At 38.5% G+C, this 25,012-nt stretch overlaps 1 protein-coding gene across 1 annotated transcript in view; it reads right to left on the bottom strand.

Moving 5' to 3' along the window:
- Positions 1–25,012, bottom strand: part of CSTF77 (Tetratricopeptide repeat (TPR)-like superfamily protein) — a 409,448-nt gene that overhangs the window by 154,190 nt on the left and 230,246 nt on the right. Inside the window, exons 12-16 of the mRNA XM_089430577.1 lie at positions 18,392–18,450; positions 18,210–18,278; positions 17,963–18,103; positions 14,634–14,698; positions 14,167–14,263 (exon numbers count right to left, since the gene is read on the bottom strand). Of these exons, the coding sequence (XP_089286703.1) occupies positions 14,167–14,263; positions 14,634–14,698; positions 17,963–18,103; positions 18,210–18,278; positions 18,392–18,450 (431 nt within the window). The remainder of the gene's footprint in view (positions 1–14,166; positions 14,264–14,633; positions 14,699–17,962; positions 18,104–18,209; positions 18,279–18,391; positions 18,451–25,012) is intronic.

Here is a 25,012-nt window from a genome sequence, read left to right as displayed (position 1 = left end):
TAGACAACATTCCCAGTGGAGACTATTATTTGTCGGAGCTTGGCCATCATTAAGAAAGCAGATCATTTTACTCTTAAATTGCTAAAGAATTAATAAAACCCTCATCTGTTGTACTAGTTTTCCCCACATTGGGGTTTTTCTAAGAACTATTATCCAAAAATCTTAGCGTCCAGATTTTTGTGTGCGCATTATTTCTTCTCAATTCCTGAATTTTATTTGTGAAGATTGCAATAGTGAATTAATCGTTATTTGCCGAATTAAAATTTTGAAGACAAATAATCTATAGTAAATAGATGATTAAATTCCAGTTATTGCAATCGTGGAAATTTCACATGGTATTAGAGTTGTTCTAGGCGCAGAGGGCTTGCATTGGTCAATCAACGCAGGGCTAGGAAGAGAAAGCACACGAGGGTTTCACCCAGTGCGATTTTCTTCAGATTTCTCCAATTTATTTCAGTTCACAGATTTTCTAGAGATGGTTGCAGCGAGATTGAGAAATCAAGACAAGTTGGTTGGAGCCTCAAACATTAGAGTCTAGAAGGCCAGGATGTTGTTTCTATTGGATGAGTACGGTCTAAAGGAGTTTTCTACAACAATTATTATTGTACCAAATGTGAAAATTTCTAAACAGAAATTATATTACTGCGTAACTGATTTATTTCACTACTCATTATTCCCCATAAGTTATTTATGAAATCCCTTCAGTAAATATTAAAATAAATTCTATTGCAGATATCACATCATTATACAAAAACAAATATATGCACAAAAATCAATCACATCAACACTATCCTTTTTGGACAATTGTCCCCAAAATAACCCAATGCGGGAAAATTGGTGCAGCAGAAGAGTGTTTTATTAATCTTCAACAACAATCGCTTTTACAGAAAAATTTACATTGACATTGGGAGAAAACACCCGAGACTTTTCTCCAAGACTTTCTGACAACCTTGAGAGCTTCCTTTCTCTATTGCTTCATCCCTATGTCATTCTGCACAGCTTTGGTCCCTCTCTACGTCATCCTTGCATCTCTCTGATCTACGTCTCCCTCTGTGTTGTCTCTCAGAGCCCCTGCGTCACTTCTTATGAGCTCCTTGACTGCTGCTCATCCCCCCTCTTCCTCCACCCTGCAACTCTCCCTCTGAAATCGATCTCCTTCTCTTTGAGAATCGATTTTCCTTGGGGTACTGAGTATCTATTGGTGTGTCCCCAAATGACCCTCAAGTCTTCTCTTATACTTTTCTTGTTCATGAATCAACGGTCGAGATTAAGTCCCTAATCAACAGTTAAGATTAAAACAGACTTTATCCTCGTCTCTTAGAAGCTTCCCATCCTTATCTTTATTAATACCCATTAATATTTTTATTTTCCTAAGTTTAGACTTAGGAACCCATTAAAAATATTAATTATTTTAATAACTCCTCATCTAGATGGAATTTCTCAAAACGATTTCTGGGTCTTCGAGATCTCATATGCCTTAGCCTCTCCTCCAAATTTCAAGGCTAAAGCACATCTGATGCTACCACAAATCAACACTCCATCTTAGCGAGGAATGTGCTCTAGTAATGCTCCAACACTGAACATCACATTGATCCTTCCGCACCAGTACCTGTGCTGATGCTTGGCCTGCTACCTTACATCATCTATACTGTTGCTTCCTGTACTACTACCCATGACACTACCACTGTCACTGCTACATCTGTACTGCAGCTCCCACTCAATATGTTGCATCATGCTTCCCATAGCACTGCCACTGCCAACTGCCAATTGTTGCACTACAACTTTTGATATTTATCCATTATTGAAATGGATTCTTTACCATCCCCATCTTCTCCCTAAATTGAACAAACTGTGTTCTTCCAAGAGCCTTGGTGAGGATGTCTGCCACCTATTCTCCTATAGGAGTGTAACTCAACTGTACAGCTCCTTGTTGGACACAGTCTCTAACAAAGTGACACCTGATATCAATGTGCTTCGACCGATCATGAAATACTGGATTCTTAGAGAGCTTGATGCAACTCTGATTATCACACATGATCCTGGTCGCTTCCATCTTTCTATTGAATATGTTCACAAGCAATTTTCTAAGCCATATGGCTTCGCACGAAGTTGTGCTAGCGGCCATATATTCTGCTTATGCCGAGCTCAGAGCTATGGATTTATGTTTCCTACTGCACCAGGAAGTCATCCCTAATCCAATGTTGAAACAGTACCCAGTGGTACTTTTCCGATCTACTGAACTTCCAACCCAATCTGCGTCAGTGAATCCACTCAGCCTAATGGCATTGCCTCTATTGTACAATAGCCCATGCTCGATTGTTCCTTGTATATACCTAAGAACATGTTTGGTTGTTGCCCAATGCGGCCTCCTAGGTTCCACCATGAACTGACTGAGGGTGTTGACAGCATAACAAATGTCTGGTCTAATATTGACCAGATACATCAGGGATCCTATGACATGCCTGTATAAGGTGGGATCAACATCTTTGTCTTTCGATGCATCAATTTTCTTCATGTTGGTGATCATTGGAGTAGCCATAAGCCTACAATCCTACATCCTAAATCTCTTCAGGATTTCTGTAGCATATCTCCCTTGCCCAAGGAAGATCTCACCCTTCTGCTGCCAAACTTCCAACCCCGGGAAATAACGCATCTTTCCCAAATCCTTCATGTCGAATTTTGTGGCTATATTCTTCTTGCAATTCTCGATGAGCCTGGATGATCCTGTCAGAAAGAGATCATCCACACATAATACTAGAACTAGAGGCTCATTCTCTACAACCAGATGGTAGAGATTGGGATCTGCATCACTCTTAACAAACCCCATCTTCTGCAAGTAGCCATTAATTCGATCATACCATGCTCTAGGTGCCTATTTAAGCACATACAAGGCTTTCTTTAATCTGCATACATGAGATTTCTTCTCATGTGTCTCAGAGCCTTCTGGTTGTTCAATGTATACTTCCTCTTCTATTACCACATTCAAGAATGTCATCTTGGCATCCATCTGATGAATCTCCCCCCCCCATCTGAGCTGCAAGAGATATCACGGTTCTAATAGATGTATACTTGGCTACTGGCACAAAGTTCCCTTTGTAGTATATTCCTTCCTTCTGAGCATACCCCTTAGCGACAAACCCAGCTTTGTATTTCTCCACATTGTCATCTGCAGCATATTTGATCTTTTAGATCCATCTTGAACCTACCACTAATATGTCCTGAAGCCTAGGCACCACTTCCCAGACATCATTCACCATTATAGAGTTGTATTCCTCCACCATCGCATCCACCCATACTTGATGTTCAACGGCCTCCTGAAAACTGGAGGGTTCCCCAACCTGAGCTACTAAGGTCGGGTACCTGTCTGGCTGTCTTTGCTCCCTTTTACTGTTCCTAGGTACACCAATGAATTCTTCTGCATCCAGTAGAATTTGTCGAAGTTCCCGGCTCGTTCTTCCTCCGATAATGGGCGCATCTGTCAACTCTTCCTCTTCCTGTGATTCCTCCTGTTCTGAAAGAGAATTTCTGGTACTAGCTTCCGCTGGTTGAAGAGGTTTGACTAGTGGCTCATCTTTTGACTACTCCTTGGAAGGCATTTCTCGAGATTTTCTGAAATCTCTATCCTCCATGGACTTTACATCTCGCCAAACTACCACCTTCCTGCTCCCTGGAAGATAGACTCTATATGTCTTAGCATTCTCGCTATATCCCACAAAATATCATTTCTCTGCATTTTGATCTAACTTCTTCCTCTTCTCCTCAGGTATACGGCAATATGCTAAACTCCCAAATATCCTGAAATGACTAACTTCAAGGGTCTTCCCAGTGAAGACCTTTTCTGGAGTAATCTTGCCTAATGCCCTATGAGGAGTTATATTCTAGACATAAACTGTCGTGCTGCATGCTTCTTCCCACAGGAATTCTGGCATATCCTAATCATACAACATAGCCCTAGCTGCTTCCACAATAGTCCTGTTCTTCCTTTCTTCTACTCCATTTTGCTCCGGATTGTAGGGAGGTGTCCACTCTCTTCTAATGCCCTCCCTAGCGCAAAAATCAGTGAAATCCTTGTCAACATACTCTCCACCATTGTCTGAGCGCAACACTTTTATCTACTTTCCTATCAGATTCTCCACTAGACCCTTAAACTCTTTGAATCGACCGAAAACCTCATCTTTGGCTTTCAAAAAGTAAATCCAAGTCTTCCTAGAATGGTCATCGATGAAAGTGACGAAGTATTCGACACTACTAAGAGCTTTTGTGGACATCGGTTCACAGATGTCTGAGTGTATCAATCCTAGTACACTTTTGGCCCTATTGTTACTTCTTGGAAACGTTGCTTTGGCATACTTGCCTAGAGCACACCCGCTGCATACATCATCTCGTTCAGTACTAAGATCTGGAATTCCTGTTACACTTTTTCTGAGAATTCTCAAAGCCCCATGGTACAAATGCCCCATCCTTCTGTGCCATAGTTCATTCAATTCCTTGTCTCCATTACTGCCTATCAGTGCCATTGGTGATTATAGCTACAATGTGTACAACCTGTTACTTCTGATTCTGATCCGGACCTTCTTCTTCCAACTCGGGTGTTTGTCGTATACTTTCTCCTTAATGAAGAAAACGTCATAGCCTTTGTTTTGAAGTTGAGATACGTTAAGTAAGTTCATCCCTAGTCTTGGCACATGCAACACATTGGTAGCTCGAAACCGCTCCCTTGTTTCTTTTTGAAAAACTATAGTACTTTTCCCTACTGGAGTACATTGTGCCTTATTCCCCATGGTGATATGAAAATTCATTCTTTCTTCCTAATAATCTGAAAAACATTCTCGGATTCCCGTCATATGCCAAGAAGCTCCACTATCTATATACCAAACCTTTGAGGAGGCAAAGCTTGCTACGCAAGCAAATTCTTCCAATCTGGAAGCCAACATAGAATAATCGTAATTTATGTCTCTTGTGCATTCTTCTCAAAATTTGCACGAGAATCCTTGAGTGGATGCCCCTGCATCATGCTCTTGACCCGTAATTGATTTTTCCTTCCTATTGTCAAATCTTCCCTCTAATACCATGTGAAAATTTCTAAATAGAAATTCTATTACTACAGTAACTAATTTATTTCACCTACTTATTATTCGTAACAAGTTATTTATGAAATCCCTTCAGTAAATATTAAAATAAATTCTAATGCAAATATCACATCATTATACAAAAACAAATATATGCACAAGAATCAATCACATCAACACAGTTATTTTTAGACAATTGTTCCCAGAAAAACCCAATGCAGGAAAACCGGTGCAGCAGAGGAGAGTTTTATTACTCTTTAACAACAAATACTTTTACAAAAAAATTTGCATTGACATTGGGAGAAAACACCCAAGACTTTTCCCTGAGACTTTCTGACAACCTAGAGAGCTTCCTTTCTCTGCTACTTCAACCTTGCGTCATTTTGTGCAGCTCTGGTCCCTCTCTACGTCATCCCTACGTCTCTCTAATCTGCATTGTCTCTCAGAGTCCCTGCGTCACTTCTTCTGAGCTCCCTGACTGCTGCTCATCCCCCCTCTTCCTCCACCCTGCAACTCTCCCTCTGAAATCGATCTCCTTAGAAACGATTTTCCTTGGGATATTGAGCATCTGTTGGTCTGTCTCCAAATGACCCTCAAGTATTCTCTTATACTTTTCATGTTCATGAATCAACGACCAAGATTAAGTCCCTAATCAACGGCTAAGATTAAAACAGACTTGATCCTCGTCTCTTAGAAGCTTCCCATCCTTATCTTTATTAATACCAATTAACATTTTTATTTTCCTAAGTTTAGACTTAGGAACCCATTAAAAATACTAATTATTTATATAACTCCTCATTCGTATGGAATTTCTTCAAACGATTTCTGGGTCTTGGAGATCTCATGTGCCTTAGCCTCTCCTCCAAATTTCAAGGCTAGAGCACATCCGATGCTACCAAAAATCAACACCAAAAGATTCCATCCAGTTTCATGAGTACAAGATGGGCAATGCCAAAGCGAAGAGAATGATTCTCGATGGAATGAAAGATCATATCATTCCACACATCGCAAAAAAAGGGACAAAAAAGGAAATGTGGGATGCTATCGTCAAACTGTACAAGGATCCTTCCGGGAACAAGAAAATGATCCTCAAGAAAAGGCTGAGAACCATCAAGATGAATAAGGGTGAACCCTAAATCCTACTAGCATTGGTTTCTCAACACTAGAGAGATCAACTCCAGGTGGACCAAGAGTATAGTACCTATCATGTCCCTTCCTAAATTATTTTGGAACAGTATTAATTTCTACATTTTGGGGCCAATTTTGGAGGTGATGGGGGGCCATTCAATTTTATTAGGCGACTAGTCTTAGTAGAAGTTAATTCAATCTGGTTAAGTTTAAGTGGGGACCACCCATACTAGGGGAATACGCATTCCCTAGTTCGATTTGCATGGAGGGGGAATCAATGGTTATGTGAGGGAGTCAGGGACCCACGATGGAGGGAAAATGGAGGGAAAAGTGCTCCACGAAATCTATATAAGGAAGGCAGCTCTCCTCATTTCGACATCTTATCTTTTGACATATTGAACTCAATCTTAGTTGCTCGAGCTGTTTAGCCGGTTTATTGTGTTGTTTAGGAGACGAGAGTCTCCAAGCAGAGATCTCAATCCTTGCTTCGGTGGACTTCAAGTGCCAGCCCTAGAAGGGAGTTCTTCCTCATTTCAGTTCGTAGCAGCAGCAGGGAGACGAGTTACAGTAGCTATAAGTCAAGTACCTGTAGCAGGGGGAGTAACAACAACACAAGGATTGCGCAGTCACAACGTGAAGCACTGTGGGAAGTTGGGGAGATGGGAGCATCCTTCATCATTTTCAGGAGTATGGAAGGAAACTACAGACAAGAGGGCTATGCTACACGTGGCACTGCATCATCTCCTCCATGATTGCGCAGGAGTGAGACTCTTTGGGGCAACACCATCCGGGGGAGTTTGGAGTTGGGAGGCTGGGAGATTATTTGGAGGGCCATTTGAGGAGAATTGTTGGAGTTGGGAGAGAAGATATTGACAAGATCAGTCACAGCAATAGAATTCGAAATTGGAGAAGGGTCAATTTTTGAACGTTGGAACAAAGGGAAACCCTTTTTGGGTTTTTGTGGGTTTTGGCCAAGGATCACACTCCTAATTTTATAGAATTTTCTAAGCAAATATTAGGGGTCAAACAAGGGTCCCAACTCAGCCAACAGCTAGAGGAGCTAAGGGGAATTTGGGCCAAAATTCCAAGGTCAACATTTGGCAAATTCCTTCATGGGTTATTTTGGGTATTTGATGGAGAGGCCAAGGTTAATTTCCCGTAATTTTCTGAGCACTCTAGAGTGGGACAATCAGGGGGCAAAGTCAGGCAGCAGTGTAGTTTTGGGAGCAACAGTGTAGTTTTGGGAGCAACAGTGCAATTTTCTGGAGGAGCAGGTTATTGCAGATGTTGGGTTTTCTGGCATTCATCACCTAGTGCTTGTAGCTTGCCATTGAGGCAAGCCCAGGTGCATCACTTCCACATTATTGTACTTTCCTCCCAGATTAAAATAAAATGGCTCAGCTGTTGGTAATTCTTGGACTTTTATGGGTGTACACTGAATGCTTCAATTTTATGATGTTGTTTTAATTGTTTGCTTTGCATAGCACTATTTTTCCTAGTTTGGAACATTACAATACCTCCCACCCTCATGATTAACTCCCAATCCTAGAGGAACAACTAGAGATCCATTGGAAGTTTCCTTCTTCCAACCTCAGATGTTAGGTGTATCGCTCACTCATACATTCCCTCCCCACCTTACACCCCCAAATCATATAGTTGGATCCCCCGATGGTTGCAGAGGGACTCCAACAACAAGCCAGTGCCTTGTTCACCCCCTTCACCCTTGGTCATCAGACTCGAGACCTTGACATCATCAAGCTCCTCATCTAATCTCTCTCTCTCTTGTCATATTCTCAAGTTGTCCAAACTCACATAGTATTTTGGAACATTGTACCTTTGTCATGATTTTATAAATTTATACATATGTTCTGATGTAGGTTTATTTCTTTATATTCTTTTTGACATTTCTAGGAGTTGCACCAACACTCCCACATTGTATTCATAGTGGTTGTACACCTCAATCCCATTGACCTCCTTTCACAATCATTGGTCGGATTTTAATCTAATTATCTTATCTTACATTATCAACAAAAACTGAGCATCAAAATTCGTTTAATCCTAGAACTCGAAATCAGACATTTTCAATAGCTACCATCTCCCTTTCTAACAATGGTTAATATAACTCTTCTACGAAAAACACTACACCTTAGGGGTTTCATATCTTTGACAATAAATTCTATGTCGTAACACAATCTAGCCAAAGTCATAAAGTGCATATCTCTTACATCTCTTTTAGAGAGGAAGAGAACAAATGATACATTTACAACTTACAAGCCTAGCATAACATGTACACAAGACATAGAACATAAAGCTTGCCACAAATCAAATAAAAACCACTTTATGAAATGAGAGGTTACATGAGTGTGTGAGCAACCTTAAAACTTTATATGTTGCGTCTCCTAGAACTGATTGCCAAGTAACTACTACATTGCCAAAGCATAGGCATCCTTGTGTGAATCCAACCATCCAACCAAGTTTGTGACATGAAAACGGTGTACGAGTGAACCAATGTTACTTGAGAGCGGGAGCGGGAGCGACCATTTTCAGAAGCTCCCGGTTTGGGAGCGAATCCCGGAGCGATTTTTTAAAAATATATATATATATTTTATATTTTTTAATTTTTGATACATATATGTCAACAAAAACATGTAGAATGATGAATTAGATATAAAAAACATAAAAAAGCATAGATTGAACCATATAACAACAATCATCTAGAAGTTATAATCTTCATCAACCACATCCGCAAGTTAGTAACATAGTAACATACAACATATTGAGTCTCATGATTCATCAATCTTAAAGTTTCAAGCTTTCAAAATTCAATATATAACATTTATCATCATTGATCACCAAAGTTGTACTTGTAAGCTAAGTGTAACCATTACAACAAATAATATCTAACATGAAATGAAATGTTATAAAATGAAATGAAATGAAACAACTTTCAACTTTCATGAAGCATCATATTCATAATTCATTACTAATGAGTTATAATTGCCAACTTCAAACTTAAATTGTCATATATTGTTTAAAAAAATATCATAATAAATATGAAAGAGTTAATAGTTATAAAAGCTACTAGAAACTAGAAAAGAGAAGTAAATCTATTATCTATTTCTTATGCTTGGGCCTCTTGCCACCACGAGAAATGTCTAATTTTTTAGTCTTGTTGCAAAATCAAGATCTTTGTCATTAATATCACCCTCCAAGCATTAATATCCAGAGGTATCTTTGTCATTACCTTTGTATCTATATAGGGATCTTTGTCATTAATATCACCCTCTAAGCATTAACATAAGATAGAAAAAGCTCTTTCTCCTATGAGTGAAGATCGGCAATAGGAGCTCCGAGAAAAGCGGATCGGCGAAAACCCTACTGCGCGTTCGTTCGGCTCACGGCCCTCATGGCTCCTCCGAATCCAGCGTTCCGACTCCACGCACAGGCGCAGGCTGAGGCTCAGAGTCAGGATCCAGGCATTCCCCAAACCCTTCATCAACGTTTATTTGACAAGCGTCCCTCGGAGACTTTCGAAAGTGCCAACGTCTTCCCGTTCGACCTCTGCGAAGATGGCAAGCAGTGGAGCATGGTGTTGTCTCGCAATGCCACAGTCAGGGACTCCAACGACTTCCACATAGATCAAGCGTGGCCCTTCCGGCCCCCAAAAGCTCGTAAGCAGGAAATCAGGGTCTGCAACGATGTTAGCGGTAGATGGGCGATCCCCTTTATCAGATCTGCTACCTTCGCCCCTGGGAGATCGCTGCAAGGAGTCGGGATGTTCCCCTCTAGCGGGGGAAGGTATAAAACCCCCAGATCGGCCATTGATCAATCAGATCGGGCTTTCAATAGACAGATCGGCCAAGATCTGGCAGGTCTGATACCCCTGACGGAAAATAGCCATGACAGATTTGCTCTTGGAAGCACAAGAAGCCCTGGCACTATGCCCAGGCACTTCTTCGACACCTTTCAGATCCAAATTTCTCAGCCTACAGGCAGAACCATCCTGCAATGGATCAATTCCTCAAATCTGGTGATGAATCTCAAACTAGATCTAGAACGGCGGATTGGGATCCCTTCAGGCCATCAGAGACTTCTCTTTCAAGGCAAGCAACTTGAAGACCTTCTTCCCCTCTCTTCTTACAGCATTTCTAGGAACAGCTCTTTGGTGGTTACCCTTCGTCTGAGAGGAGGTGCAGCGGGACAGTCATCCTCTGCTCCTCCCTTCTCATACAAGGATGCAGTTCACTCTGAGATCCCCAAACCCCCGGAGGTCCTTAAATCTAAGCCCTTTTTGGTTGATAAAATAGATGAAGCCCCCTCTGTTGAAATCACCCATGATGAACTTGCAACCCATCTTCAAGTTTTTGCAGAAAGAGCCATCATTTGCAGATTTAACGGACTGTGGCCACGATCTCAGGATCTCTATGCATGGATCCATGCAAACTGGACTCATCATTGTAAGATCAGTTTCTATTCAAAAGGTTATTTCATTGTTTTATTTGATAACAGCAAGCATTATAAAAAGGCTTTAGAAGAAGGCCCTTGGTTCATGGGAACTGCAGGGCCCTTCTTGACTCCTTGGTTCCCAAATTTTGATCCAGCAACTGCAGTCATTACTAGGACACTTGTATGGATCAGGCTTCCAAATTTACCTACCCACTTATGGCATACTGTTGTATATAGAGCCATAGGCAACACATTGGGCAGTTTCATTAGGGGAGATTTCTGGCGGGAAACAAAAGGTCTCTACACATATGCCAGAATATGTGTGGAGCTGGATTTAAGCAAAGGACTTTCAGAACAAATCATTCTCAAGATCAATGACTTTGTTTGGACCCAGAATCTGGATTACGAAAACACTGCCTTTCGCTGCCGCCACTGTCACCTAGCAGGGCACCTGCAGAATTCTTGCCCATCTTTGCCTGCAAAATCGAAAAAGGGCAACTTTGCAAAGACCAAACCCAAGCATTGGACCCCTTGTCCCCCGCCGCCAGCAATGAGTTCTGATTCCTCAAGCTCGGAAGATGAGGAGAGCGATGCAGAACTGGACCAGGCGCCTCAGTCGATGGATCCGTCCACTGATACACCTGCGCTCACCACTGTCACAGCAATCTCCCAGAAACGCGTCCATGAGACCTCCTCTTCTGAATCAGATAAGGAGATCCCCGTGTTGGAGAACTCCAGTCTTCAAGTTGTTTTAGCTCATACTCCCCAGGACGGTTGGATAAAAGTCAATAAACAGAAAGGGAAAAAACATCGTGTTGAGAATACTGCCCCTGTGGGGTAAATGTCAGTTTCTGCTCTCAAGTTATTTGTTGTAGCTCCATGAATGGTTCACCCCTTCTCCGGGACCGAGGTTGATAGTTTCATCATTTCCGGTCGGCGGATTTCTTGTCTCTCTTGATTGTACTATATTTTACTCAATAGAAATAGTTTAATTTTACTGATAAAAAAAAAAACATAAGATAGAAAAAGCATAGCATGTCAAGTCAAGATTTTGTTTGAGTGATGTGTACATTTTAGAAGGGTCATGATAGAGGAGTTCGACAACCAATGTCACTAACATCAAGGTACATAGAGGGATTGGTACTCTTGATTAAATACGAGTTCCATACCCTAATACATTGCAAAATTCAATGGAAACATTGCAATCCCCCAATCCTGAAATCCTGAGAAACTGATAAGTCTGCTAGATTTTGAATGAAATCTAAAATTCTACTTTCTCCATATGAAATCCAATGAGGACGAAACCACTCTCAAACATCCTAAGTCATTTCATGGTAATGTTAAAAATTTAAGTAAAAGGATGAAAATGAAAATTAAAGAAAATGTCACTTTTACTTTAAGAATTTAACATTACCATAAATAGCATATCAATACTAGGGCCTAGACTTGATCATTAAGCTGCCCCACTCAAAAACTATTTGTTTCTTTCAAAACAAATTGCATTTCGAACATTACTACAAAAAAAAAGGCAAAAAAGGCAAAACGCTCCCGAAAACACTCCCGAAAAGGCAGGGAGCGAAATTTCTTTTAGGGAGCGCGCTCCCGAAATCCCTCCCTTTTCGGGAGCGATTTCGGGAGCGCGCTTCCGACCCACTCCCGAGTCGCTCCCGCCCGGAGCGCGGATTGGGAGTGGGAACAAGGGGGGGGGGACGCTCCCCCGCAACTATGGAGTGAACCATGCAACGAGAATAGTATTGAGATATGTTTAATCCTTATAAATTGTTTAGTTTCTGAAGTTAATAAGTTTAGTAAACCAAATCTACTAAACATCATATTTACAAATTAAGTTGCACGAAACAGGGAAACGGGGACGGGTATGAAACATGACCCCCGCAAATTTTGGAAACGGGGAAACGCATATATATATATATAGGGACATTTAAGAAATATGTGCAATGATAAAGCATACCTGATACATTCTAATTTATTACATTATGATTAAATTGTGAATTGTCAATGCATAAAATATAAATCTCTAAATTTACATCACATTTACTCATGAATGATCACATAATGAAAATAGCAATATCAAAAATCATCCACGAGAAATTTCTAATTTCTTGTCGCATGCTTGAATGGGAGTCTCCTCCTACATAGTCGAATGACCTTCGTGCTCTTGATTAAATACAAATTACATGCCCTAGTACCCTAGGTGCTCTTGATTATTGGGAGTCTCCCCTACATAGAGGCCTCCAAAATCAGCGACGAGAAATTTCTAATTTCTTGTCTCGTGCTTGATGGGAGTCTCCTCCTACATAGTCGAATGACCTTAGTGTTCTTGATTAAATACAAATTCCATACCCTAGTACCCTAGGTGCTCTTGATTATTGGGAGCCTCCCCTGCATAGAGGGCTTGGTTCTCTTGATTAAATACAAGTTATGTACCCTAGCACATGAAAAAATCCAATGGAAACATTGCAATCCCCCCAATCCTAAAATCCTGAAAAACAGATAAGTCTGTTGGATTTTGAGTGAGATCTCAAATTCTACTTTCTCCATATGAAATCCAATGAGGGTGAAACCAGTCTCAAACATCCTGAGTCATTTCATGGTAATGTTAAAAATTTAAGTAAAAGGATGAAAATGAAAGATAATTTATCTTTCATTCTCATCCTTTTACTTTAAGAATTTAACATTACCATGAACTGCATATCAAGACTAGGGCCATAAGCTTGAACATTAGGCTGGCCCATTAAATTAGAAGCGAAAAAAAAAAAAAAAAAAACGTCAAATGTTAAATGGAAACTCCGCCGTACGGCCTGGAAGCTCGTTTTCAGGCGTACTGGCCACGTTTCCCCAGCATGAAATGGGCCAGTATGATCGGAAACGAGTTTCCAGCCCATACGGTATGAGTTTCCTCGTTTCCGTTTCGTTTCCGGCCGAAAACAGACCCCTGGGCAACGTTTCCTGCAACTTAGTTTACAAATTTTAGAAAAAGATCAGCCTAGCCAACTCAATTTGAGACTTGAGAAAATTAGAGTTTTTTGAATGCATCATTGATATTAATCGATAGGCAAGTACCTTTTAGGTATTAATATATTAAAAATAAAGCAAAATTGAAACAAACATTATGAAATAATAGAACCCAAGTTAATGCACATTATGGCAATGTATAAGTCTATAAGACAACTGTTAAAACTTAATAGTAAATGCTAAATAGTCATGTAGAACCCAAGTGTATTATTATATTAGAAGGAATGAATACAGTACCCACAACGATGCATTCACCAGGTGTAGATCAAGTTATCTATCTTTATGTTTATACTTCTTTGAAGTAAAGAGTATTAAGATCTCAGGTAGAATTCTCAATTCAGATAAAAATGTATATATGTGTTGTTAGGAGAAAGCCTCACCCTATAAATTTACATCTATGTCAAACTATATTTTTTTGATTGTCAATGTTGACTGAAGGTAAATTTCCTATTATCCTTCAAATCTACAAAAAAATATTATTGGAAATTACCTCAGTTGACTCCTCTGGTGGAAGAAGGCTGAGAGCTCGCTCAAATAATGCACGGACATTTATATCATCATTCAAGCGGCAAAGGAAATCTGCATATCTATTTCATCCATTCAAAACGACACGTTAGCAATATACACTTCACGAATCTCAACAAAATTGTGACCTCTGCTATATATTTGACAAGAAGCCTTTATATAAATACAACATTCTACGACAACTGTAGATAAGTCACTGTTTTGACAGCTAATTATGAATGGCTCAATGCTATCTCTCTGATCAATCATTGCCAAATTTTAACCTATTCAGCTAATCACTGAAGTCAATTTAATCAACAGATGCATCTTGTCACTTCCAAAGTATGCTGACCATCAAAAAATTTAGTATTTATCAATATTCATCGTTCAACAGTAATCTTTGAAGTAACTTTAGCACATTTAAATGTCACATTCTGAATCCATTCCACATACTCAAGTATGTATGCCGGCTCGTGCATGAATCTCTTGAGCCCTGCTTCGAAAACATTGTGTGCAACCTACAATAGCATATAACTAAACAGTTAAGAGATGCCTTACAAATATGCACAGGGAAAAAACTGAAGGGCCAACAGTGAGTCATGTAAAGACAAACATAGGAAAAAATGGCAAGATGGTGAGGAATCTGCAAACTCCAAACAACCCATGAGACAATGAAATGAAAAAGCTAAATAAAAGTCATATTGACTGTGAAAAGAGCTACATGATGAATGCAGACAAACAACTGAGCAAAGTAAATCCAGACTCGTTCTGAAAGAACTCCTCAAATTGGTAAAGAGAGATCACATATATGTCTACTTAATAATTTGTTTAGATAGAGGTACAAGCTATTATATTGATAACTACGAACAAGGAGCCAAAAATTTGCAAATCACAATCAGTTTACTTTAGCAAGGGATTCTTATAAATGAAGAACAAATTTCCTAATTGCTTTCATCTTCAACATATGCATTTAATAAAATCCACCATCAGATTTAGTGCAAAAAAAGAATTCAGTACCTAAGAAAGTTAAAAGAGGATATTTTCTGTTGATTAACTGTAATAATGTTTATGAATTTTACATGCAGGAAATTTGAACACCACATAAATAAGATATCCTCTGTAAATCATTTGAGAAGTAAGATTATGTCAACTAGACCTTCATCATATGATTTATCACGACAATTTTTTTGATAACTACCAAAAGTTCTATATCCAAATCTACATCTAATTACTCACATCACAAGGAAACATGGACAACCGAAGTTGCAAATGTCATGTCCCTATATAATGGATATAGACGCTACCACTACAGAAAATACTGATAATAACAAATATAAAGAGAAATAAACATCACATGGATAAGGAGGAAATGATTAGCGATCCCTGCACATCCAAGTTGGAATCCACCTGCAATTCTTAGCAGATGGAGAAAGACATCTCCAAAATGGTTCTCAAAGAGTAACAATATCTTATTGATTCCTTATTGAATGACCATAAAAAGAAAGGGGAAACCCATCTTAATATAAAATACTAGAACTTAGTGATGAGCCATTAATGTGTAACGAACAACTCTCAGCTATCGTAGTCGTGAGCTATTAAAATGACTAATTAACAACTCTCAACAAACTAACAACTAAGTGGGTCTTTGCCACCAATAACCTAGTCAGTTGATCCAACATTTAGATGTATTAGCTTATAAGAAAAATAACTTAGGTAAAAAGTTAGTTGTCCCTAGGCACACAACAGAAAATCCAATATGTTAAAGTCCAAATACAATTTTCAACATACTCAGTCTAAGCGTACCATGTCAGAGTTGATCTCTGGATTCTGGCATTGGGTTCTTCCTCTACTTGAAGAGGCAAGCAAGGGTGACATTTTGAAGTGGATTTAGGTAGAAGTAGAGTTGGCATTGGGATGCAATGCTTTCTTCAGAATGTATTCTACAGTATACTCAAAAGTTACACACTACACAACATGCACACTTGTCTGATTTTAAAAGTATCATTTGAATTGCTGATTTGATATCTATCTCCAAAAAATATGCTATATCATGAAGACTCAATTTATGAGCTCTGCAACTCAGCATTATTTATGCAAATTCTCTCGTCATTCTTTATGCAAAAAAAATATCCTAACACTAACTAAAAAAATTTATAATCAAAAGAATCCATGACTTGAACTTCTTTATGATAGTTATAAGCTAGAGCCATTTCAAAATTTAAATAAGTGGGATGGGGATGTTTTATGTTCTCCGAAGATAAAGCGTTAGTTATTAAAGTAATGGCATAAAAAGATATGTGCAAAATGCTTATAATTTATAGATGTCAATAAGCAATATCAGTTCTCATCAAGTTCTCTCATGAGTTGGACATCCTCACTCGTGCGCTCCCCCACTCATGCGCTCCCCCAAGGATTATACAACCAAAACCCCTCTGCCTTAGATACACTCCGAAGGAAAACATCCAACAGTCCATAGGGCCCTTAATAGTGATTGGGCTTCTCAGTCACTTCACTCAGCTTCCGAAAAATCCTTTCTGTTGTATTGCACATTGCTCTGAATTCTAGTATTTACCATGAACCTTTTCCTATGGTTTCTTTTAGCTAAATCGTAGATATTTATTTTTATCTGCTTTTGATCGTATCCCTACTGGTGTTTCTTCATACTCCCAATATGTACCTACAGTAAATGTGCTTTTTATCATCCCACTGCCCTACTTATTGTGGTCATTTGTTGGACATTAATTAAATTATCTTACCTTACTTTATCTCAGTTGTACTTTTAGCTCTATCTTCTACCATTTCATTTTTACACTTCAACGAGTCCGACAACCTCAAAGGCAAGAGATACTAATACAAACCCAAACTCAACAAAACAACCACTGCAAGAAACCCCTCATAAAGTTTATGAAGAAGAAAATAAATAAGAAAAGACAAAAATATTGGGGGAAAAGAGGAATGGGAATATGTGCATTTAAGGGTAGATATACCAGGGTACAACATTGCCTTCTGAGCATACCCAACCTGGGAACAAAGGCTCGCACATGCAACCTTTGCAGCAAACATAAAAGTACATGTTATGATTATATTAATAATAATAATAATCAAAGGGCACATGTCTAAAAGGCATGTCCATAAACAAATGTGACCATTCAATATATCATATACACGACACCACATGCTATTGTAAAAATACTTATTCATTATCAAATATGATGAATAAGTGAGTATTTTTATCACTGGGGCTCTCCTAGCTAGGAGAAAGCACTTTTGGACCAACCAAAAGCTCACATCAATTTCAAGACATTTTGGCCCTTCAAAGAATAAATGTATTTTTCAAGAACTTACACTATGGCATAAATTAAAAATAGACCCAATCAAATGTCAAATGTGATAAAATCAAACAAGGAGGCAATAAAAAAGTGATTGATAGGCTTCCAAGCATCATAATACGGTTAATTCATCAAATGTGATAAAATAAAACAAGTAGGCAATAAAAAAGTGATCGATAGGCTTCCAAGCATCATAATACAGTTAATTCATCTTGTAGAGATAACAAAATTATGGTGTTTTTTGTATCCTTGCTTGCTAATTGGCATTCAACTAATTATGTAATGTATTTCTATCATCTATGCACCTCATCCTTGGATCAGAAAATATTCAGCTGATGCCTACAAGCTAAAATGAAATTACAGGAAAAATAAGGAACAAAAAATCCCCATTATTTTTCTGAATACAAACTACTTGCCCAGTAAGAAGAATGCTTTGACAAGAAAATAATAGACCTTGGGATCCTTGTCAAGACAAAACGCCATCATGGCATAAGCAACAAAGACTTGGTACGTGCAGTTTGGAGATTTCCGTGCCTCAGTAAAGAACTTACGGGCTGCTTCAACTCCTTCAGTCCTCCTTATGAATCGAAGGAACTGCAATTCATCACACCAACAATAATCAAAAGAAAAAGGAAAACACATGATAATATAGATAAACCAAGCATGGTTGAAAACTCAAGACTACACGCATATAACTTACCTGAATATAACCTAAAGCTGTTGCGGTGCTACTATTTCTCAACAAATTCTCATATATTTTCTTAGATGCCTGCACCAACACCATAACCTTTTTAAAGACAATATATAAATTCAACATGTGATCAGCAATCATATTAAATGTAGACACTATTTGCATAATGAATATGCTAAAAACAAGATCACCTGAATTCCTCCACGACACTCTTCCAGTTCAGCATAAGCATATCGTAACACTTCCGAATCTTATTTTCACAACAAAAACAAAAATCACATCATTCAAAATATTTGATAAAAACCATATGCAAACTGCAGAAACATCCATTGTGTTGCAAATCAATTGTGCCAGAGCAATAAAGTTGGAGACCAGACCAACTGTAAAGTAGCACCTTGAAATCTCTGAGATGAAATATGCAACTTATCTATTAACCACTACCATAGATAAAATGACCTGATGCACAAACATTTCCCTAACTAATTGGCATCTTGCAAAGTGTGAGTCAATGTTGCCAATATCATTTTGGTGGAGAATCCATGTATGATGTAATGAATCAATCTGGTTCATAAATGCTTTGATACGAACGAAATGAACAAGAGTTCAAAAAATATCCAACATAGTCAGGATAAATAATTCAAATCCATATACAATAAATGATTATCAATGAATGATGATTGCTAGAACGAGCTTTCTGACAGTATTATGTTTATATGCATTGACTAGTCATGAAGGTGAATGGTTCTGCCCCCTAGCTAGATTGTCTTCTTTAAATTAAATATTATTTTTACAAATCTTTATTTATGTCATTACGCTCCAGAAAGAAACTTACTGGAAATATAGGGGAAAATATCAGAATCATCAAATAACATCAGAAATAATAAACTTGGACCTGAATTCTGAAAATAACAGGCAAATTGGCATCCTGAAAAACTCTGGAGGAATTGGAAATATCAGGAGAAAGAAAAGATATTTGAAACATTACAATAGAGATAAATAAATACTACAATTTAGTTAGTTGGAAATGATTGAAGCTCTTATACCACAACACAAACTATTTCTACAAATAAGCACGTGTAAATGAAAAGAGATGATGGTATGATGCACATTGCACAATATGCAATGCTGTCCCCACCCCTGAGGAGAGTTCATCCTTTTATAGCCTTTACTCCTTAATTAATTATTAATAAAATATTATGAGAAGGGACACACACCATCCATGTTCTTTTAATCCTTATCATATACTCTACTTAGGAACACCCACTTGTGCCAGAGGAGAGCCAACCTAAAGTGAGAGAGGGTGTTGTGGTGAAAATGGACAACCCCTCATTTTCCCCTAAGGTTGCACAGGTGTCAAATTTGAGAGGACATCGATGGATGACGTCCCTGATCAAAGGAAATATCAAGCACGTTCTACAAGGCCATTGAAGACCACAAGATGAAAAGTGTTCTTTCTGAATTGGTGGCACATTTATCTCATTTCAATCCCATCGGCCGACTAGGAGAGGCCTCAAGGTAGATGAAAGACCACCTTGGAGTACACTTGCATACATGTCACGTGGACAATTCACATTTGAAAGGTATTTTGACCCACATATGAAAGATGACTTGGGGTCTTAATCTCATTTCTTGTTTAAGGAGCAGTCCATATGATGGGCTCCTTGATGTGGTTTGAGGCTTTTGTATCCATTGGTATGATGACTTGGAGGCTACAGGTGTGCTATTGAAGCACACTTGTCCACTTTGGAGAGATTTTGGAGGCTGTGTGTAGCTTTGAAAAACGCCCAACTCCCCTGCCCCGTCCCACCAATGAAAGCTTGGTTTGTGTGCCCACTTTATATGGGAAAATTTGAACACTTCTTGAACACGTTATGCAGTTTAAGGACCTCTCGAGGCAGGAAGCTGCCCCAGCAGCCTCTTTTTGGCCTTTATTTGTGAAGAGTTATCTTTTGAAGGCTTAACCCCTAATTTTGTACATCTGGCTTTAGCAACCCCATTTTGTATTACTTTAGATTAATTAATTGGTAAAGAGGACCTTTTGTCCCTCCTTAGGCTAATTCAATGGATTTTCTCTTAGAAAACATTATTTAAAATTAATTGTAATAAAGAGTTGAGGCATTCTCCTATAAATAGAGAGAGCTCTCACCTAATTTTTTCATGGAGTTTTGAGGGAGAAATCCCATAGCAGTCTGAAATTTCTGCAATTTTTCTTGTGTAAAATTGACTATGCATATGTCAAGTTGAGAATAATGCTATTTATATTGTGAGTATCTTCTTCCATTTTGCACTATTGTAGAATTAGGGTATCTCAAAATTTTCATCTTGATCTATTGAAACTTCTACGACTCTAAAATATCCTTTGCAAAATTTATCGCCAAGCATCCATCAAGGACCTTCACCTTAAATCTCCAATTTATTGAAAGTTGCTAGGATTTAGATTGACAGCATTTCTCTCTCTAAATTCATTATAACAAAGTCTTCAGCCATAGACTTACTCCTTGTCTGACTCCATATGCCTAGAAATGCATCAACAAGCCAAGGAACTAATCCTTCGTTGAAACATTCACCATCACAATGTACCCTTTTTGTAAATTATAAAAACCACTTTATTAGGGTTCCACCCTCCTTAGAAGTCATGTAGTTATGATTTTTGGAAGCATTCCCTTTGAACTCTAACCCTGATTACTCTAAGAAGTCTAGCAATCTGATCTTCCACCTAAGCCTTAATTGATCAAATCACTTGATTGGTGGAGTGAGAAGTAGACGCCTTGGAAAGCTTTTAACTTAAGGCGATTGGGTCGTTAAGTCTCTAGGTTCTACAAGGAGAACCTCCATTAAGTCATAGGAGAGTTGGCTAGAAGCAATAAGAGGGTCAGTGAGGTGGCAAATATCGCCGAAAAAATATCGCGATATGTTTGGCTCCCGAAAATATTGCGATATTTCCAAGATATCGCCGATATCTCGGAAAAATATCGCAAGACGACATAAATATCGCCGGGCGTGTTTTGCCACGGCTAGAAAAAGGGAAAATCATTTTTTTTCTTCATTTTTGTTTCTGAGTGTTGGAGAAGGAAGGGGAAGAGTTTTGTGGTGGTTGTCAAGGAGGGTTTGAGGATCAAACAACGATTATCACCACCAACTAAGATTTTTTGTGGATCAAAGATTGAAGAATAGTGAGACAAACTTCATTTCTTGCATTAACAGTTATGTTTTTAAAAACCCCTATGTTAATGATTTTTTCATAGATTTAGGGTTATGCTTGCTTGCCTCTTTGCCTACCAACATTTTTTTCTTTGTTTTTTTCCATTTGCTATGATTATCATGCCCATGAGCCAATGCAAGGGTTTTCTCCATATTTGGACAGCAAGCTTCATTTTTTTTTCAACTTTCTTATGCACCCTCTTATTGCCATTTTTCATTCACATTGCAAAATGCAAATAATGTAGTAATTTTTTTTAAATGAGGTGGTTATTACTTATTATTTTTTGTGTTGGGGGCTTTAATGCCAATTTTTTGTTTTTTTATGCCCTAGGTTTGAATTAGTTCACTACAAATGTCAAATATGCCAAAAGCCTTGGACCCATTTTGGGAGTATGGGGAGGTTGATGGTAGGGCAAATCGAGCATATATATCGTGCAAATCGTGTGGGACCAAGATGTCAAGAGGGGTTACACGATTGAAATACCACCTGGCTAAACTCTCTGCACATGATGCAGATGTAATGCCTTGTATGGTTTCTAGTGCAGAGGTTATACATAAAGCTCTTGAAGCAATTGCTGAACAAGACAGAAAGAAAGCTGCTAGGGAGAGGCCAATGGTCTTAGATAGATAGCTACTAGTTTTATTTGTTTTGCAACTTTTGCTACATATAAGTTTATAACTCATGATGATGAAATACTTTTAAAGTTTTATATATGTGATGTTATTTTGTTTGAGTCCTTGATTGGACAATTATCAGGGATCAGCGGGATATGTGATGTTATTTTGTCTGAGTCCTTGATTGGACAATTATCAGGGATCAGCAGGATTTGGTATCGCCTTTGAAGTTTGATGTATCATTTCTATTTGACATCATATATATCAGTGCTTTCATCATATTTATGTGCCAATGTGTTTAGTTCATGTTGTTATTGCTTTATATGTTTAGAAATCTGAAAAAAAATGAAAATATTATGCATTTTTTATGCTGGCTGATATTTGCCGATATTTTCGCCGATATTGTCGATAAGATGTTTTCTGGACCCTCACCGATATTTTGCTGATACCGATATTTTCAACACTTGTATTACACTTGAGCTTTTTGCACTTTATCTCCAATAGTGCAAGATTTTGCTATGACATGCCAAACTCGAACCTCAAAGAGATCAAATAAAGAAAATAATGAATCTCGATAGAGAACCTCTCGAACCTCAAAGAGATCAAATAAAGAAAATAATGAATCTCGATAGAGAACCTAAATATCCTCTTGTGATATTGCAAAATAACATTATAATAGAAGAAATGGAGGACATGCACCTTTCTTTCTCTTTATAGTAGTGAATGACTTAATTCTGCATAGTTGTATGCTTGATTCTAATGCATCTGTTAATGTGATTTCATTGAAGGTCATGAATCAATTAGGGTTGCAAATTACAAGATCTTATAGAAATGTCTATGTTTCTCCTTCAAAATCTATCCAAGTTTATGGTCCGATCAATGCCTTAAAGGTTTGTTTGGAACCTAACACTAACATTGTTGTTCCCATGGTTGTTGTTCCCGTGCATGTCCCTGATGCTTCGAGTATGATCTTATCAACAAAATGTTAGCCACAATAGGTTGGCATCTACAAATGGACTTGTCCAGCGCTACCATACTCACCTCTAATGGAAAACCATTTATCCTTTATAGAGAACCCACCATAAGATATTGTTAGACATTAAATCCACAAGGATTGGGTGAATAAATTGTGAATATGTAAATAAAGGAAAATGAGCAATTAGAATAGGAAGCGAGATGAATCCCAAAGGTCACATCCCCATGTAATATAATTATGTTCACATTAATGCAAGAGTATCAATTGTAGGTGTTATTTTCCTTGGTGTGACAAGGTATCACAGCCTCAGCTCCCAAATTAAGGTTTTTCTTCTTGTGTAACTCTACTCAACTCTCTGCCGTTGTAGAAAGGAACTTAGCCAGGCTAGATGAGCATTTCTTGGTTGGTCAACTGCAAACCCTCTATCGTTTCTCTCCTATTGAGCATTCTCTAGCATTGACACAACCATCCTCTCTGCATTGTCCAGCAATGACAAACGCATCCTCTCTGCTACCCTTGCACCCGTTACTATTTGTACCATAGGTGCTCTCCCCTAGCTTGAGGGCCAACTCTTTTCACACTCGCAACCTTTAGACAACCACCTTTTCCTTGCACTCCACTAGGTCATCGTAATGCTCAACTTATTTCCAAAATAGTTACAGGTTTCCGCTACAGCTCGTATCACCACTTCTCCATAATTTTAAGTGCATTGTTTCGTTGTCTTTGGCTATGCACCGTAACTACAAGTTACATTTATCAAGTCTTTTCTCGCAATACTTTTCCTTGTCTCTAGATATCCCACTATAGTTCTTCACTCGTATCTCAAAGGTCCCACACCACATCTTCACCACCACCAACTGCGTGTGATGTCTATATTTTGGAGGAACTAAATCCCCATCAATGCACAACGGTAAAGGTGTTAGGCAAGAGTCACTTCGATTTATCTATCTGCCAAGTTATTGCAGTCATGGCACAAAGCAACGCAAACCACCTATACTGGAAGACCACTTGTTAGTGAAATCAAGCAGAGTTGGGTTTTCTTGACTTTCATACTTAAGGTTGTGTTATGTACTTGAGTATTTTGGGGGGCCTTAATTCATTCAACTTTCTTTAGTTTCCACTCATTGTTAAGGGATAATACTATAGTTTGAACTTTTCTGAAGGCTTGTAATGAGGCAAAGCTCAGATAAAGTTGTAGGATGGGTCTTTGTTGTTTGTAAAAATATATTAAATTTTTTCATGAAATACTATTGTTGCACGTAGAGATTTTGATTACTCATACCTCAACTTAGAGAATAGGTTGTGAAAATTCCTTGAACTGTAGTAACTGGATATTATTCTCCTTAACTTTAATAGTTTATTTGTCTTCTGTAATTATTCTTACGACAAATAGCAAATAATTCACACTGCAATTCTTCACAATAAAATTACATTGTGGAAATATAAAAACTATAACTGAGAAAGATGCACACAATGAAAATGACACCATTATTTTTGGACAAAAGTCCTTGGAAAAACTATGAATGGAAAACCAGTGCAACAAATGAGGGTTTTAGTATTATACAGCAAAATAGAGAATTGCAACTAGATGTCAAACTAGCAATCTTTCGGCAATTTATCTCGACTGGAAAAATAATGGGAAAATTATTTTCCCAAATAGCAACTCGATATCACCTCTCCTTCGCCACTTGCACTCCTCCCTAGCACTCGCGCAAAAATACGCACAACAGCCTCTGGGAATTTTGTTCTTCCCCGGAACCTCCTCCAGTCAAGTTGTCCAGCCTCCTTCTGCCTCTAGAAACAATTCGCTCTGCCTCCCAGGAATAGATTCGGGCATTAGCAATTGAATCGATCCTCCTTCCAACAACTCGCACTAGCAATCTAGGCAAATCGCACTGTAAAATACAGCCCCCTCTACTGGATAATTCAGCCTCCTATCCTGACTCTGGATCACTAGAAAACCTTCTGAGAATTTCTCCAAAAATTCTCACTGCTGCAAACCCCTGTTACTATCTCTCCC

This window comes from Pinus tabuliformis, chromosome 5_1, assembly GCF_031772625.1.
Source record: "Pinus tabuliformis cultivar Carrire ecotype Pingquan chromosome 5_1, CPIR1, whole genome shotgun sequence".
Classification (NCBI taxonomy): Eukaryota; Viridiplantae; Streptophyta; class Pinopsida; order Pinales; family Pinaceae; genus Pinus; species Pinus tabuliformis.
This window is presented reverse-complemented; position numbering and strand designations above follow the sequence as displayed.